General features: G+C 40.9%; 1 protein-coding gene across 2 annotated transcripts in view; it reads left to right on the top strand.

Moving 5' to 3' along the window:
* UGT3A2 (UDP glycosyltransferase family 3 member A2) overlaps positions 1–15,950 on the top strand; it is a 33,025-nt gene extending 17,075 nt beyond the window's left edge. The window contains exons 4-7 of one of the 2 annotated variants that reach the window (XM_054487053.2): positions 2,121–2,652; positions 11,936–12,167; positions 13,631–13,850; positions 15,674–15,950. In XM_054487053.2, coding sequence (XP_054343028.1) covers positions 2,121–2,652; positions 11,936–12,167; positions 13,631–13,850; positions 15,674–15,950 — 1,261 coding nt within the window. The remainder of the gene's footprint in view (positions 1–2,120; positions 2,653–11,935; positions 12,168–13,630; positions 13,851–15,673) is intronic. The other variant, XM_054487054.2, reaches the window with a different exon arrangement.
* Positions 15,951–17,912: the final 1,962 nt, after the last annotated feature.

The following is a 17,912-nucleotide window of genomic DNA, read 5'->3' as shown; positions in this document are numbered from 1 at the left end:
CTATAATCTCCCCAACACAGAAATTGGGATAGGCTCCTCAACTTTTCATTGTTGGTGGGAAAATTAGTCACCCTTTCCCACTTACTGTCTTCCCTTCTTCTCACATATGTTCATAAATAAAGGGAAGGCTTATGAACATTGGGTTTGTAGAAGCTGAACATATAGCCATGCAAAGTTCTTTCAAAAAGCAATCAACCGGGTACAAATGGAACGTGAAACTGACTCCTTTTGCTTAATCTGGATGGGAAGGAACACATAACTTTTTAATCTTAGACATAAAAGAGGGAACACAGAAATCTATGCCTATCTTGGTTAATCGCAGTGGCCTTACCTACTCTTCTTCCCTGGAAAATTCTACTCAGTAGTCAAAGTAGTGCTCAAATCTGACTTTTTCCATAAAGCCTCCCTCCTCACCCAAGCTGGAACACCACATTCTCTCCTCTATATGTCTGATCTAATCCACCCATTTGACACTTAGCCTATATCATCTTGCAGAGTTAGTTATATATTTTAAGCATATGCCTTGTCTCTTCTTACCCAGTTTAATATTTTTAAGGACAGGTATAGTTAAGAGTGCATTCTTAAAATTTTAATTTATTAGCTTAATTTTAAATATGATTAATGAACTACAGTCTAAACATTTTTACTACATTACTGGCTTCTTTTTTTGAGATGGAGTTTTGCTCTTGTCACCCAGGCTGGAGTGCAATGGCGCGCTCTCAGCTCACTGCAACCTCTGCTTCCAGGGTTCAAGCGATTCTCCTGCCTCAGCCTCCCAAGTAGCTGGGATTACAGGAATGTGCCACCATGCCCAGCTAATTTTTTGTATTATTAGTAGTGACGACATTTCACCATGTTCGCCAGGCTGGTCTCCTCCTAACCTCAGGTGATCCACCCTCCTCGACCTCCCAAAGTGCTAGGATACAGGCGTGAGCCACTGCACCCAGCCCATTACTGAAATTTTCAAAAACATTTGGCAACTTTTCCTTTGTTATGTGAATCTTTAAAAATATACAACAGAGGATGACTTCAGCCAATCTGCACATCACTAGTGAGGGACCTTCTCTAACTGGAGGGCAATGGTATGGTGGTGTACAGGTTACAGGTGTGTCAGGGAATTGATTCTCTCAGTCTTCCTTGCAGCCAGTATGTTTCTGATATCTAGAGCTCTTGCACTTACTGCAGCTGGCCTAGGCATCCTCATCGATTTCCCCAAAATTCTGTAAAAGAGGATCATATTCTGTGCAGGTATTATTGGGAATATATTGCAAAAGAATCATCCCTTTGCATAGGCATATGTCAGTAAAGCTTTGACATTATCTTATCTGAATACCCCAGCCTGCATTGAGGTGGAAAGAAATAATAATAATAAATAATTAAATAAAAATAAATAATAAATAAAAATAATAATAAACAAATATGTAAATAAATAATATCTAAAAATATGTAAAATAAAAATAAATAAAAGTAAATAATAAAGAAAGAAAGAATAATAAAGAAAAAAATAATGCGTTTCAAAAACCAGGTTCCTTTTGTTTTCATTTTTTCCATTGCTTAACTCCTAGGGGTAGAAAGGTGGAATTCTCATTTTCAGCTGAGATTTTTGGTTGTAATATAATCAAAGAGTTCCTTGACTGCGGCAATCTCTCGTATGCAAACACACAGTGCTAAAACATAGCACATATCATCAATATTGATAAACTCTATCGTCAAGTTACTTACACAATTTGGTTGGATAAATAAGAAAATCACTCATAAAAACTCCACGTGTAAATGAGGGCTAAACAGAGTGTCACCTAATTTATCAAGGAGACAGAACTCTGAGGTCTACTCTGAGAGATGGCTCCCAGAGTAGAAGGACCTTGAGCTGGCATTGATGGTGGTTGGGATTTGGATAAGGAGAGAAAAGGGAAAGGGAGAAGGGTACACTCTAGAGAGTAGAAACATTTAAGCCAGGATAATTATGGCAGAGGGTATTTTTGGGAAACTGGTTGAATTTGTGGGTGACTACTAGAAAGATTGTTGCTTTCCTGGGATATTTTCTTTGTATCTCAAGATACTTTTATGTACTGTAAATTAAACACTTCCCATGAATATTTATTATTATTTTTTTCTTACAGAGGAAAATTTGAAAACTTATTAAATGTTCTAGAATACTTGGCGTTGCAGTGCAGTCATTTTTTAAGGAGAAAGGATATCATGGATTCCTTAAAGAATGAGAACTTCGACATGGTTATAGTTGAAACTTTTGACTACTGTCCTTTCCTGATTGCTGAGAAGCTCGGGAAGCCATTTGTGGCCATTCTTTCCACTTCATTCGGCTCTTTGGAATTTGGGCTACCAATCCCCTTGTCTTATGTTCCAGTATTCCGTTCCTTGCTGACTGATCACATGGACTTCTGGGGCCGAGTGAAGAATTTTCTGATGTTCTTTAGTTTCTGCAGGAGGCAATGGCACATGCAATCTACATTTGACAACACCATCAAGGAGCATTTCACAGAAGGCTCTAGGCCAGTTTTGTCTCATCTTCTACTGAAAGCAGAGTTGTGGTTCATTAACTCTGACTTTGCCTTTGATTTTGCTCGACCTCTGCTTCCCAACACTGTTTATGTTGGAGGCTTGATGGAAAAACCTATTAAACCAGTACCACAAGTAAGTGAACCCTCAGCATTCAGTTTGGGATTCACGCAAGGCCTTCAGTGCATAGTTGGTGGCTGCCACCTGCCAGTAGGATCCTGAGGCTGAAGTAGGGATAGGCAAGGGAGGCACCTATGGTATGCTTTTAAAGGAAGTGATGAGTTTCAGGGTTGTGCAACTATAATGTTAGGCCTTGCACCATCCTGAGATGAAGGGCATCTTTATATGGGTTCCTCTGGCTCCTTTCTTGCCACACCCTAGTCCTAGCCTTGATAAAATAAGCCCTGTATTAAAGTTTCATTTTTTGTTTGCATTTTTATTTTGTATGACCACGTGTACAATAAACATGTAGTTAGTGCCCATTACATGTAATAATTGTTATGGAGATGAGATACTCACAGTGAAATGACAACACTATGGATTTGGAGTAAGCAGGGTGGGTCTGTATGGGATGGACAGCAAGAACTGCCAGTGTTATCTCCACTGTTCCCTGCCTGTAGAGCCCTGGCTCCTGGCTCCACCTAGATCTTCTGGCTTGATTTCTCTGGGGTGGACCCCTGCCACTGTAATTTGCATATGCTGCCCAGGTGATTTGAATGCACAGCGCAGTTTCACAACTCATAACGTCTGCTATAGAAATTTTTCAAAGGGAGGAGAGCTAAGATGAGTTGGCTGCCTGTTGCCTCTGAGCACTGGGTTCCCATTTTACAGAAGTTATCATATTTAATATCCTGCCACCTGTAGGGAGGTGTGATCATCTTCATTTTTATAAACGGAGAAGGACAGAAGCTCAGATGATGTAGGTGACCTTCCCACCACCATGTATTTCAGAGGTCCTGAGGGCCTGGGCTTTCCAGCCACCCAAGTGTCTACTCTTTTAACTTTCACTGAGTGAGCAGGAAGAGTTGTGGAATGATCTATGGGTGATATGGGCTTTGCATTGGTGGCAGGAAGTTTTAGGAATGGAGCTGAGAGAGAAAGCACCCCAGGTTGGGGAGCAGGGGTCCCAATATGTGGAGATGTAATTGAGATTGCCATAAGGCTGGCTTCCCTGGGTGGCGCTGGCTACACTAGTGGAGTAGAAGATTCAATTGCATGAGTGAAGTTGTGGGGATTTACCAGAAACCTTAGCTGTCAGGTGGGTGGATCAGGCCTCCACCATGGAGTAAGGGGAGGACATTGTTAAGAGGATAACAATGGGAGTAAGGGTTGTAATGGCTGTGAGACAATATACACTTAAAAAAAAATAATGTTTCTTCTCTGCATTTTCCAATTTTTATATAATGGTCTTCTGTTGCCTTGTCATTATAAAAATGATGACAAGGCTGTTTTAAAGAAGTCCTTGGGAATGGTAAGTGGTATGCTGACTGGAATCCAGTAGAGTCTGGACCACGTAATAGAATGATGGGTTGGGAGCTGGGGTGAGCCCTTGTAGGGCAGAGAGAATCAGAATCAGAATTCAAAGAAATATTTGGAAGTAAGAATTGACAAAATTGTGCTAAACGCAAAATTAAGACATTAGATAGTGTGAGCCCAAAATATATGACACTGGTCTCACCAATTTAGAAACTTTATTTGCCAAGGTTAAGGATGCACCCATGACAGCTTCAGGAGGTCCTGCTGACATGTGCCCAAGGTGGTTGGGACACAGGCTGGTTTTATACATTTTAGGGAGACATGAGACACCAATCAATATGTGTAAGATAAACATTGGTTTGGTCCAGAAAGGCTGGAGAGGGGGATTCTAGGTCATAGGTAGACAAGAGACAAACAATTGCATTTTTTTGAGTCTCTGACTAGCTTTTCACTGAGTGCACAATTTACAGAAATAGTCACTTATGACTTAGTCTGGGTTAGTGAAACAATAGAGCAGAGGAAGCAAGCTGACATACACTTGTCTCAGGCGAGCAGAGGGATGCTTTTGAGTTCAGTCTGCTCTTTGTCCACAAGGAATTTTCTTATGGGCAAGTGGTGAGGGAGGTGTGTAGCTTTTTTTTTTTTTTTTGAATCTTTGTGGCTATCCTATTTAGGAATGGAATGGGAGGCAGTTTTGCCTGATGCAGTTCCCAGCTTGACTTTTCTCTTTGGCTTAGATTTGGGGATCCTGAGATTTATTTTCCTTTCAAAACACTAACTTTGTTAAGAGCTATCCGGGGGACTTTAAGATATAAGCTGTCCAGGCCTGCTTTTGGGACAGAGCATTACTGCTTTATTTTTTTTTTAATCCACCACATCAAGGCATTGATCATTTCTTTATGTTACAAACATTCCAATTATATTCTCTTAGTTACTTGAAAATGTACTACAAATTATTGTTGGCTGTAGTCACCCTGTTGTGCTATCAAACACTGGACCTTATACATTCTAACTATATTTTTGTACCATTAACCATACCCACTCCCCCATCCCCTAACTACCCATCCCAGCCTCTGGTAACAGTCGTTCTACTCTCTATCTCCATGAGTTTAATTGTTTTAATTTTTAGCTTCCATAATTGAGTGAGAACATGCAGTTTGTCTTTCTGTGTCTGGCTTAGTTCACTTAACATAATGTACTCTAGTTTCATCCATATTGTTGCAAATGACAGGATCCCTTTCTTTTTTATGGCTGATGAGTTCTCCATTGTGTACATATACTATATTTTCCTTATCCATTCATCTGATTTTGGAAATTTAGATTAATTCCATATCTTGGCTACAGCGAATAGTGCAGCAATAAACACGGAAGTGCAGGTATCTCTTCAGTATAGTGACTTCTCTTCTTTTGGGTATATACTTAGCAGTGAGATTGCTGAATCATATGGTAGTTCTAGTTTTAGTTTTTCGATGAACCTCTAAACTGCTTTCCATAGTGGTTGTACTGATTTAAATTCCCACAAACAGTGTGTGAGTTTGCTTTCTCCACATCCTTGTTATCGCCTGTCTTCTGGATGAAAGCCATTTTAACTGGGGTGAGATAATATTTCATTGTAGTTTAGTTTGCATTTCTGTGATAATCAGTGACACTGAGCAAACCTGTTATATGCCTGTTTGCCATTTGTATGTCTTTTGAAAAATGTCCATTCAGATCTTTTATTTTTTAATCAGGTTATTAGATTTTTTTTCTCATAGAGTTGTTTGAGTTTTTATATATTCTAGTTATTAATCCTTTGTCAGAAGAAGAATTTGCACATATTTTTTCCCATTCCATGGGTTATCTCTTCTCTTTGTTGATAGTTTCCTTTGTTGTATAGAAGCCTTCTAACTTGATGTGATCTAATTTGTCCATTTTTCCTTTGGTTGCCTGCATTACACAAGAAAAATAAATCTGTCCAGATCAACATCCTGGAGTGTTTCCCCAATGTTTTCTTTTAGTAGTTTAATAGCTTGAGGTCTTTTTCTTTTCTTTTCTTTTTTTTTTTTTTTTTTGAGACTGAGGACTGAGTTTTGCTCTTGTTGCCCAGGCTGGAGTGCAGTGGTGCGATCTTGGCTCACTGCAACCTCCACCTCCTGGATTCAAGCAGTTCTCCTGCCTCAGCTGCCCAAGCAACTGGGATTACAGGTGCCCACCTAATTTTTTGTATTTTTAGTAGAGACGGGGTTTCACCATGTTGGCTAGGCTGGTCTGGAACTCCTGACCTCAGGTGATCCACCTGCCTCGGCCTTCCAAAGTGTTAGATTTAAGTCTTTTAATCCATTTTGATTTGATTTTTGTATATGATGAGATATAGAGGTCTAGCTTTATTCTTCTGCATATGCATATCTAGTTTTTTTTTTAGCACCGTTCATTGAAGAGACTGTCTTTATGTTCTTGGCACCCTTATCAAAAATAAGTTCACCACAGATGTATGGATTTATTGCTGGGTTGTCCATTCTGTTCTGTTGGTCTATGTGCCTTTTTTTTTAATGCCAGTACCATACAGTTTTGGTTACTATAGTCTTGTAGTATAACTTGAAGTCAGGTAATGTGATTCTTCCAGTTTTGTTCTTTTTGTTTGGGACGGCTTTGACGATTCTGGGTCTTTTGTGGTTCCATATAAATTTTAGGATTATTTTTCCTCCTTCTGTGAAGGATGTGATTGGTATTTTTATAGAGATTGAATTGAATCTGTAGATTGCTTTGGGTAGTATGGACATTTTAACAATATTGATTCTTCCAGTGCATGAATGTGGAATAGCTTTCCAGTTTTTAAAATGTCCTCTTCAATTAATTGCAGCAATGTTTTATAGTTTTCATTGGAGAGATCTTTTACTTCTTTGTTTAACTTTATTCCTAGGTATTTTATTTTGTTTGGAGGCATTGTAAATGAAATTACTTTCTTGATTTCTTTTTCAGATTATTCACTGTTGGCATATAGAATTGCTACTGATTTATATATATTGATTTTGTATCCTGCAACTTTACTGAATTTGTGGATCAGTTCTAATACTTATTTTGGTAGAGTCTTTAGGTTTTCCAAATATAAGATTATATAATTTGCAAACTAGCATAATTTAACTTCTCCCCTTCCAATTTAACTGCCCTTTATTTCTTTCTCTTTTCTGATTGCTCTAGCTAGAACTTCCAGTACTATGTTGAATAACAGTGGTAAAAGTGGGCATCCTTGTCATGTTAGAGGAATGGTGTTCAGTTTTTCCCCATTCAGTGTGATACTAACTTTGGGTGTGTCATATATGGTTTTTATTGTGTTGAGGTATGTTTCTTCTATACTCAGTTTTTTTAGGGTTTTTATCATGAAGGGACTTTGAATTTTATTGAATGCTTTTTCAACATCAATTGATATGATCATATGGTTTTTTTCATTCATTCTGTTAATATGATGAATCACATTGATTGATTTGCATATGTTGAATGATCCTTCAGTCCCTCAGATAAATCCCACTTGGTCATGATGAATGATCTTTTTAATGTGTTGTTGATTTTAGTTTGCTAGTATTTTGTCAAGGATTTTTGACTTAATGTTCATCAGAGATATTAGCCTGTAGTTTCCTTTTTCCGATGTGTATTTGTCTTGCTTTGTTAAAAAGGTAATACAGGGCTTTTATTCCCCTCTCTTCTATGTTTTTTAGAATAGTTTGAGTAGGATTGGTATTAGTTCTTTAAATATTTGGTAAAATTCAGCATTGATGCCATTGGATCCTAGGCTTTTCTTTGCTAGGAGACTTTTTATTACAACTTTAGTCTCGTTACTTGTTATTGGTCTGTTCAGGTTCAGGATTTCTTTATGGATTAATCATGGTAAGTTGTATGTGTTTAGGAATGTATTCATTCCTTCTAGGTTTTCCAATTTATTGGCATACAGTTGCTCATAGGTGTTTCTAATGATCCTTTGAATTTCTGTAGCATCAGTTGTAATGTCTCTTTTTTTAGCTCTGATTTTATTTGGGTTTTCTCTCTTTTCTTAGTTTGGCTAAAGGGTTGTCTATTTTCTTATCTTTTCAAAACCAAACTTTTCATTTCATTGATCTTTTATTTTTTTAATTTTAAATTTCATTTATTTCTGCTGTGATCTTTATTTCTTTCTTCTACTAGTTTTGGGTTTGGTTTGCCCTTGATTTTCCAGTTCTTTAAGATGCATCCTTAGATTGTTTATTTGAAGTCTCACTCTTTTGATGTAGGCACTTATAGCTATAAATTTTCCTCTTAGTATTGTTTTCACTGTGTCTCATAGGTTTTGGTATGTTTTCTTTTCATTATCATTTGTTTCAATAAATTTTTAAATTTCCTTCTTAATTACTTCATTGACCTACTGGTCATTCAGGAGCAAATTGTTTTTTTCCATGCATTTGTATAATATCCAGAGTTTCTCTTGTTATTGACTTATAGTTTTATTCCATTGTGGCCTAAGAAGGTAGTTGATATAATTTCAATTGTTTTGAATTGCTTAAAAGTTGTTTTATGGCCTAATGTATGGTCTATACTTAAACATGGTCCATGTGCTGAGTAGAAGAATGTCTTTTTTGCAGTCATTGGATGAAAATTTCTGCAAATATTATTAGGTTCACTTAATCTGTAGTGCAGATTAAGTTCAATGTTTCTTTGTTGATTTTCTGTCTGGATGATGCATCCAATGCTGAAAGTGTTGCATTTTCCATCTATTATTGTATTGGGGTCTCTCTCTCTCTCTTTACCTCTAATAATGTTTGCTTTATAGGTCTGGGTGCTCCAGTTTTGAGTGCCTATATATTTATAATTGTTATATGTGCTTGCTGAATCAACCTTTATAAAATTGTATAATAACCTTCTTTGTCTCTTTTCATGGTATTTGTCTTGATAGCTATTTTATCTGATGTAAGTATAGCTACTCCTTCTTTTTTCTTGGTTTCCACTTTCATGGAATATCTTTTCCTATCCCTTTATTTTCAGTCTATGTGTGTTTTTATAGGCAGTGTGTTTCTTGGAGGCAACATGTTAAGTCTCTTTTTTTATTCATTCAATCACTCTTTTTGTTTTGATTGGAGAGTTTAGTCTGTTTACATTCAATGTTATTATTTGTAAGTAAGGACTTACTCCTGTCATTTTGTTATTTGTTTTCTGGTTGTGTTGTGATCTTCTCTTTCTTCTTTCATTTCTTTTTGTCTTCTTTTAGTGAAAATGATTTTCTCTGGTGGTATGTTTTAATTTCTTGAATTTTATTTTTTGTATATCTGTTTTGAGTTTTGTGATTTGAGGTTATTACAAGGCTTGCAAGTAATATCTTGTAACTCATTATTTTAAACTGATGACAACTTAACTTTGACTGCAGAAAGAAACAAATGATTAAGCAAAAAAGAACAGTAATAAAAATTCTACACTTGATTTCCCAGTCCGCTAAGTTTTTGTTGTTTCTATTTATATCTTATTATGTTGTCTGAGCTCACTTATTCTTTCTTCTGCTTGATCAATTCTTCTGCTAAGAGACTCTGAGGCCTTCTTCATTACGTCAAATGCATTTTCAACTCCAGAATTTCTACTTTTTTGTTTTTAATTCTTTCAATCTCTTTGCTAAATTTAGCTGATAGGATTCTGAATTTCTTCTCTGTGTTATCTTGAATGTCATTGAGCTTCCTCAAAATGGTTATTTTGAATGCCCTGTCTGAAAGATCACATTTTTCTGTGTCTCCAGGATTAGTTGCTGGTGCCTTATTTGGTTCGTTGGGTGAAGTCATGTTTTCCTGGATGGTCTTGATGCTTGTAACTTGTTCATCAATGTCTGGGCATTGAAGAGTTAAGTATTTATTCTAATCTTTGCAGTCTGGGCTTGTTTGTGCCTGTCCTTGAGAAAGCTTTCCAAGTGTTCAAAGGGAATTGAGTGTTGTGATCTAAGTCTTTGGTCACTGCACCTGTGTCTGCATTAGGGGGCACTCCAAGCCCAGTCATGCTGACTCTTGCAGCCTTGTAGAAGTACCACCTTGGTGGTCTTAGGTAAGAGCCAGGAGAATTCCTTGGATTACCAGGCAGAGTCTCTGGTTCTCTTCCCTTACTTTCCCATATACCAACAGAGTTTCTCTCTCTCCCTGTGCTAAGCTGCCTGGAGTTGGGGGAGGGGTGACACAAACACTCTCATGACCACCTCCCCTGAAATTGTGCTGGATTGCTCTTGAAACCAACACAGCACTGGACCTTGTCCAAGACCTATGATAACTATTGCCTGGTTACTGCTGATGTTTATTCAAGGCTCAAGAGCTCTTTAGTCAACAGGTGGTGAATTCTTCCAAGCCTATACCTTTCCCTTTAGGGCAGCAGGTTCCCTTCTGTCCCAGGTTGGGTCTAGGAATTCTGTCCAGGAACTGGGTCCTGGAATTGGGAATTGTAGGGATCTACTTACTCTATTCCCTCCCTTCCTAAAGCAGCAGACTCGCCCATGGCCACCCCACCCCAAGCCTGTGAGAAGTACTGCCTTGCTACTGCTGATGTTTATTTTAGGCCCAAGGGCTTTTGAATTAGCAGGTGGTGAATCCTGCCAGGCTTAGGTCTCTCCCTTCAGGGCTGCAGGTTCTCTTCTGACCCAGGTCATGTCTAGCAATGTTGTCCAGAAGCTAAGGCCTAGATGTGGAGATGTTAGGATTCTCCTTGGTGCTTAATTTTACTGCAGCTAAACTGGTACCCAAATTGCAAGACAAAGACTTTTTAACTCTTCCCTCTCCTCTCCTGGAGGAAGGAGTCTCTCCTGGAGCTGTGAGCTGCCCTGCCTGGAGTTGGGGGAGGGGTGACACAAGCACTCCCTTGGCTGCCCTGGCTGGTGTCTCACCAGGTCATGTGCACTCCAGGGATTTTAGTTCTTGTGGCCTAGATTGCCTTTCAAGTTTATTTTGAACCCCAGAGCATTTTAGCTTGCGGTGGTTGGTCTAACCAGCACTGAGGTTCCTACTGCTAAGGTGGATGATTCCCTTCTAGCAAGGGCTGGTCTAAATGCTCCCTGCATGGGTGCCAGCTGAAATCTTCCCTGTGTTGCTTTGCTCTGTGACTGCAGAGCACTGACTTCCACTGCAAAGTCTATAGCCACTGTGCTCTGCCTCCCCTAAGCACACAGATCCTCTCTCTGCACCACATGGTAATTGAAGACTGTGTTTCCTACCTTCTCAGTGCCTCTTTCCTCAGTACGATGTTAAAACCAGGAATGGTGATTGCTCACCTGATTTTTTTTGTTCTTATGAAGGTGTTTTCTTGTGGATAGTTGTTAATTTGGTATTCCTTCAAGGTATTCCTTCAAGGTTCTATTCTGCCATCTTGCTCCACCTCCCTATGGCATTGCTGCTTTTAAAAAATCTTTCTCTGTGGTTATAATTTGCAGTCCTGTGGGTGAACTACTGAGGTAGAGGATGAAGTATGTACAAAAAGATCAGTGACTGAGACTATCATAAAACATTAGAGGAAAACACACTAAAAGGGTACATTTTGTGTAGATGGAGAGGAGCCTTACCCTATGCTGCCACCATTTCTGCCTGCAACAGAGGTGTTCTCCCAGCATCTCCATTCCAGCCTCCAGAAGTCCCACTCTTTGTGTTGGACCCTGGCCACCTACTAGTACTCTTCCAGATACTATTACCTCTAGTCTGACCTTAGAAAGCTCCTGTGACTCCCTGGACCTATAATAGGTGGAAGGTCAAGAAAGGCCCTGATACTAGGGTCAGGGTTTCAAGAAGAAAGATGTTCTCTCCAACACAAAGGACATGACCACAGTGCAGCTAGTATCGAGCTATACTAGGAGCTATAATAATAGCTTTGGGATAGTGAGGACAGGGCACTGTGTTAGTAAATAGTCTGGCTTTCATTTTCTGGTCAACTAGGCTTTCACCGGTAATTTTGTCACCTCTTTACCTTGGTAATCTTTCTCCAGGACTTGGAGAACTTCATTGCCAAGTTTGGGGACTCTGGTTTTGTCCTTGTGACCTTGGGCTCCATGGTGAACACCTGTCAGAATCCAGAAATCTTCAAGGAGATGAACAATGCCTTTGCCCACCTACCCCAAGGGGTGATATGGAAGTGTCAGTGTTCTCATTGGCCCAAAGATGTCCACCTGGCTGCAAATGTGAAAATTGTGGACTGGCTTCCTCAGAGTGACCTCCTGGGTAAGGGCTGCCCAGGACTGCTCCTCTCCTTCCACTGACCTGTCTTTGGGGCTCATCACAGCTCTGACCTTTAGCTGGACATTTGTACCCACTGGTGAATGGTACAGGTAAGGCTCAGTGGACAGAAAAGTAGCAGCCAGCTGGAGTTCTTGGGAAACCAGGCTATACTTCCAATGGGATCAGATGCCAAAGCACCCAACTTTCCTTCATTCTTTTCTATCCTAGACCTGATGTCTGCAGCCCCATGTGATATTCCTGTCAAGTCTCTTTAACCCTACTGCATTTGGTCTTGGACAAGGTCACCCAAACAAAATTAAAGACAACCTATCAACTCTGAATGTATATACTAGGGGTTGGGAGAGGTGCCACAAACTTTAGTGACTTTGTGAGCACCAGTTTGGCCACATGGACTTACACATACACACATCCACCCATAAATATGGACACATCCTCTTAATTTACTAAGGGTCTGAGCAACTTCTACCATCACAAGATTAATGCCAATGATGTCTTTAGAATGTGCCAACATACCTGTGTGCCAAGCTTAGCAACTTCACAGTTGGTGATTTGGTCTACCGGGTTGTCTGGGACCAGAGAGCTCCCTCACCCCCAACAGGTTTTCTCTGTGCCCAGTGCTGCCATAGACACTGACTAGAGCAGAGATTCACAACCAAGATTATGGCTGAAAAGAATCTGGGCAATTTAAGAAGTAGATTCCTGGTCCTACTTCTGTGAATATATTTTTTAAAAATTCTGGGGTAGGGCATATGCCTCCCATTTCAAAGAAGAGACAAGGAGTCTGATGCACATTGCAGTTGAGTGACCCAGGTTGAGATGTGCTTGTCATTATCAACAATCACTTTAGTTAGCTCTAAGTAACGCTGGCATGGAAAGACAGGAACTGGAAATGCAGAGGCGAAGGATCCAGTCTACTTTCAAGGCACTTCTCTTATAATTGAGGACACCATACAGTCAATACAAGTTTTATGAGTGACACATGAGTTGTGATGTTAACAAATATGTCAGGAATACAAGAAAAGGGAAATTAGCTGTCAGTGGATAAAAGAGGGCTCAATATAGACAGACAGAGGAGGTAGAAACAGAGAGACACACAGAATACAGATGAGAGAAACAAAGAAAGGCACAGGGAGGACAGAGAGAAGGAAGAATGGATGGACAGATAGAGATGTATGCCTTGCTTAGCACTCTTCTCTACAGAATTCACTCAATTCTAAGCCTTAGCTGAGTTTCTGGCTGAGGGAAGATGTTTCCATATGATAGCAACACTTGGAATCTTGTATCTTGGAACTGTAACCTTGGATGTGTCCCAAGCACAGTCATTAGATACAATGTCTCCAACACACCACTAGATCCCCTTGGCACTTTCTTATCCCCTTCATCTCTGCCTGATGTTTTGAAGTTTTCATCCTGAAGTGTCCCACCCTCTTTCTTATTTACAACAGCTCACCCAAGCATCCGTCTGTTTGTCACCCACGGTGGGCAGAATAGCATAATGGAGGCCATCCAGCATGGTGTGCCCATGGTGGGGATCCCTCTCTTTGGAGACCAGCCTGAAAACATGGTCCGAGTAGAAGCCAAAAAGTTTGGTGTCTCTATTCAGTTAAAGAAGCTCAAAGCAGAGACATTGGCTCTTAAGATGAAACAAATCATAGAAGACAAGAGGTATGCAGCTCCCTGGGGTTGTGGTCATAATGATGAATGAAGGCAAAAACACTAAGGGCACTATGGGAGTCTGGTTTTTTGGTTTTGTTTTGTTTTGCTTTAGAGTACAACTGTATTTTCTAGGACATGGGATAATATGTGTGTAATGCCAACAGCTGACCTGTGTCCTCTGAGAGCAAGACTAGAGCATTTAAGTTAGATGCTAAGAATCATTTCCCACCTTTTCATTTTGGGGAACATGGACTATGTACAGGGGGTCTCTGTGAGCTACGTTTCAGGTCAATTGGAATTCAGGTCAGCGGGATTCCAACTGAGGCAGGAGATTGCCTTTCTGTTACCCAAATACTCCGCACTCTTCTCCCTGTTGGCCTTTTGTTTGTGGTGCTCCCTCTTCACATACTGGCTCCTTTGTCACATTCCGGTCTCATCTCCAACTCATTTCTTCTTAGAGTTCGCCTCTGACAGTCCTGAGTAACCTCTTCTCCCACATACCCCAGTTATATCATTTCCTTCTTAACACTTCTTAAGGTCTGTAATTACCTCATTTATTTATGTGTTTGTTTGTTTACAGAGTCTCTTTATGTTGCCCAGGCTGGTCTCAAACTCCTGGGCTCAAATCATCCTCCCGCTTCAGCCTCCCGAGTAGCTGGGATTACATAAGCCACCACGCCCGGCTTATGTTTTCATTTATTTGTCCCCCTCACCTTCCAACCAGAGAGTGGAGAGTTAGCTTAATGAGGACAGCAGCATGTGTCTCTTGTTTTCTGCTATCTTCTTAGTGCCTAGCACAGGGTCTGCCACAAAGTAAGTGGTTAATGAATTTTAGTTAAGTGAGGCAACAGAAGGGGCCCAGTGACCTCCAAGGTAACTAACTGCATATCCAGCACAGTGATCTCATGTGAAGAGAAAAATACACCTCATGTAATAAGTAAAAAGGACTGAATAATTTATTAGAGTTTCAAGGGCACAAACCAAAATCGGACCTCAAGGCTTAACATGTACTAGGAGACACTCAGCAGTTCTAGCTAGATGACATAAAACAACCACATAGCTCATGGTTCTTAGCCCTAGAAGAGTCATTAAATTCCATGGGTTGGTTAACTCCAGATCAATTGTATATATTTGCAATTTCATGTATTGCAGTTGGTCATTTTCTGAAAAATGTGTTTGTAGCTTTCATTGGATTTTTCAATGACCTAGACCCAAAATGACCATTCTGAGCTGGGATGGTCCTCAGACATTGTACATAAGTAGGGTCAGCTTCACAATTTGTAGGACCTGGTGTAAAATAAAAGTGTGGAGCCTCTTATTATAAAGTTTGAGAACTTCAACATGGTGAAACCAAGTACAGGATGCTACTAATTATGTGGTACAAATATGCAGCCTGCAGCCCAGGAAGCCAGCCCTGGTCAACATGATGTTCTGACGGTGCAGGAATGTGTAGGCTTTAGCCTGTGCCTAACATTCCCCAGAGTGAGATTTGTCACCCCATCTAGAGACTGGCACAATGTAGGTGCTCCATGTATATGTATAATAATTATATCATATATAATTTTCCTAGGGTACATCATAAGCCTCCTTGGAGTAGGGACTAGTCTTTGTGGACTGAGTCACTTTTTTGAAGTTAAAGACTTTTAGCATTATACATGGATCTTTGCATGTAGTTGTCATGATTAAACTTCAAGGGAAACCAGGTAGATTACTGCAAAGCCAACAAAATTTCCTTGAAACTCAGTCTTTGGTGCATCATATTAGAACAAATTACACATTCTAACTCTTGTGAGGTCACATTAGTAATGCCCCCTCTCTATCTCTCTCAACAGATACAAGTCCGCGGCAGTGGCTGCCAGCGTCATCCTGCGCTCCCACCCACTCAGCCCCACACAGCGGCTGGTGGGCTGGATTGACCACGTCCTCCAGACAGGGGGGGCGATGCACCTCAAGCCTTATGTCTTCCAGCAGCCCTGGCATGAGCAGTACCTGCTCGACGTTTTTGTGTTTCTGCTGGGGCTCACTCTGGGGACTCTATGGCTTTGTGGGAAGTTGCTGGGCATGGCTGTCTGGTGGCTGCGTGGGGCCAGAAAGGTAAAGGAGACATAAGGCCATGTGCAGCCTTGGCGGGATCTGTTTGGTGGGCGATGTCACCATTTCTAGGGGGCTTCCCACTAGTTCTGGCAGCCCGGTTCTCTAGTCCTTCTAGTTATCTCCTGTTTTCTTGAAGAACAGGAAAAATGGCCAAAAATCATCCTCTCCACTTACTAATTTTGCTACAAATTCACCTTACTAGCTCCTGCCTGCTAGCAGAATTCTTTCCAGTCCTCTTGTCCTCCTTTGTTTGCCATCAGCAAGGGCTGTGCTGTGATTCTGTCTCTGAGTGATTTGGACCACTGACCCTCAGATTTCCAGCCTTAAAATCCACCTTCCTTCTCATGTGCCTCTCCGAATCACACCCTGACTGTTCCAGCCTCCATGTCCAGCTCTTGTCAGCCTCTTTCTGTCACTCCTGCCCCTACCATCTATCATGGAATAACATCCAAGAAAGACACCTTGCATATTCTTTCAGTTTCTGTTTTGTTCTCCCGCATATTCTCTTCAATGCTCAGGAAGCCTGCCCTGTGCTTGAGAGTTCAGGGCCGGACACAGGCTCGCAGGTCTCCACATTGGGTCCCTGTCTCTGGTGCCCACAGTGAGCTCCTTCTTTGCTGATCAGGCATGGAGACTGTAGGTTTCCAGATTTCCTGAAAAATAAAAGTTTACAGCATTATCTCTCCACAACCTCACTAAACGATTGGCCAAGAGATTTCTGTCCTAGTTGCCCAGAATCCTGTCATCTGGCTACTCAAGGCCATCAGGGAATGGGGCAAGTCTGCACTGGCAGCTGGCCAGGATGAAGGCAGTGGGAAGTGGATGGAGGGTTAGCCAACCTGTAGGGTCTGAAGAAAGGGAAAAGTGGCTGAAAATCCTCCAGAATGCTTGACCTGTTGAACCAGAATGTTTTGCTATTTAGTCTTGGCCTATATTCATGCAATCTAAGCAGCAAGCTATCATGGGCATGCTGATAAAGAAACACTTCTGTTTCCTGGTTACAGTCTCTGGCTGGACCTGAGGAAGCACTGAATTGGCTTCAATGACTTTCTAAGTGTGTTGGGGATGCTGAGGTAGGCAGCCAGAGCAGATGATTTCAATCACAGAGCCCCAGGTCCATGTAGATGAGAAGGGGGAATGCAATTGTAGCTGTGTTTCCAAGGACAGGACTGCGTGTTGTTCCTTGAGGGACCATTATCACAAACCAGTGGGCACTAAACCTTAAGTAATATAAGAAGAGTAAAAGACACCCTATTTAGTGTTCTGTAGAAAATACGATTTGCAAACTGACTTTTCAGTCAGTGTGGCTCTGAAGTCCTCAGTGCAAAGGATTTCTTTCTTTTTTTTTTTTTTTTGAGATGGAGTTTTGCTCTTGTTGTCCAGGCTGGAGTGGAGTGCAATGGCACGATCTCGGCTCATCGCAACCTCTGCCTCCCGGGTTCAAGCTATTCTCCTGCCTCAGCCTCCCGAATAGCTGGGATTACAAGCATGCGCCAACATGCCCAGCTAATTTTGTATTTTTGGTAGAGACAGGGTTTCTCCATGTTGGTCAGGCTGGTCTCGAGCTTCCTACCTCAGGTGATCTGCCTCCCTCAGCCTCCCAAAGTACTGGGATTACAGGTGTGAGCCACCATGCCTGGCTGGTGAAAAGGATTTTGTACTAATGAGTAGGAGGTATGTATCCACATCAAAATGTCCCCACATGTATGGGAGAATGGAGACTTTAGGCTTACTAATAGGTGCTAGAATTAATCTTAGCATTCATGTTTACTGTTTCCTTGTGAAGCCTACCCACTCTTTGCTAACGTCCTCCCTTTTGACTGGCATTACGTTTTAGAAAATGTGTAGGTTGGTATTGGGGTGGAGGAAAGAGCACACCATGGGGACTTTTCCCTTCAGGGTCCTCCACAGTCTGCATGTAATGAAATGCTGCATGTGTGATAAAGATAAGCAAGAAGAGCACATAACACCCACAGA

Source organism: Pongo pygmaeus, chromosome 4, assembly GCF_028885625.2.
Source record: "Pongo pygmaeus isolate AG05252 chromosome 4, NHGRI_mPonPyg2-v2.0_pri, whole genome shotgun sequence".
Classification (NCBI taxonomy): domain Eukaryota; kingdom Metazoa; phylum Chordata; class Mammalia; order Primates; family Hominidae; genus Pongo; species Pongo pygmaeus.
This window is presented reverse-complemented; position numbering and strand designations above follow the sequence as displayed.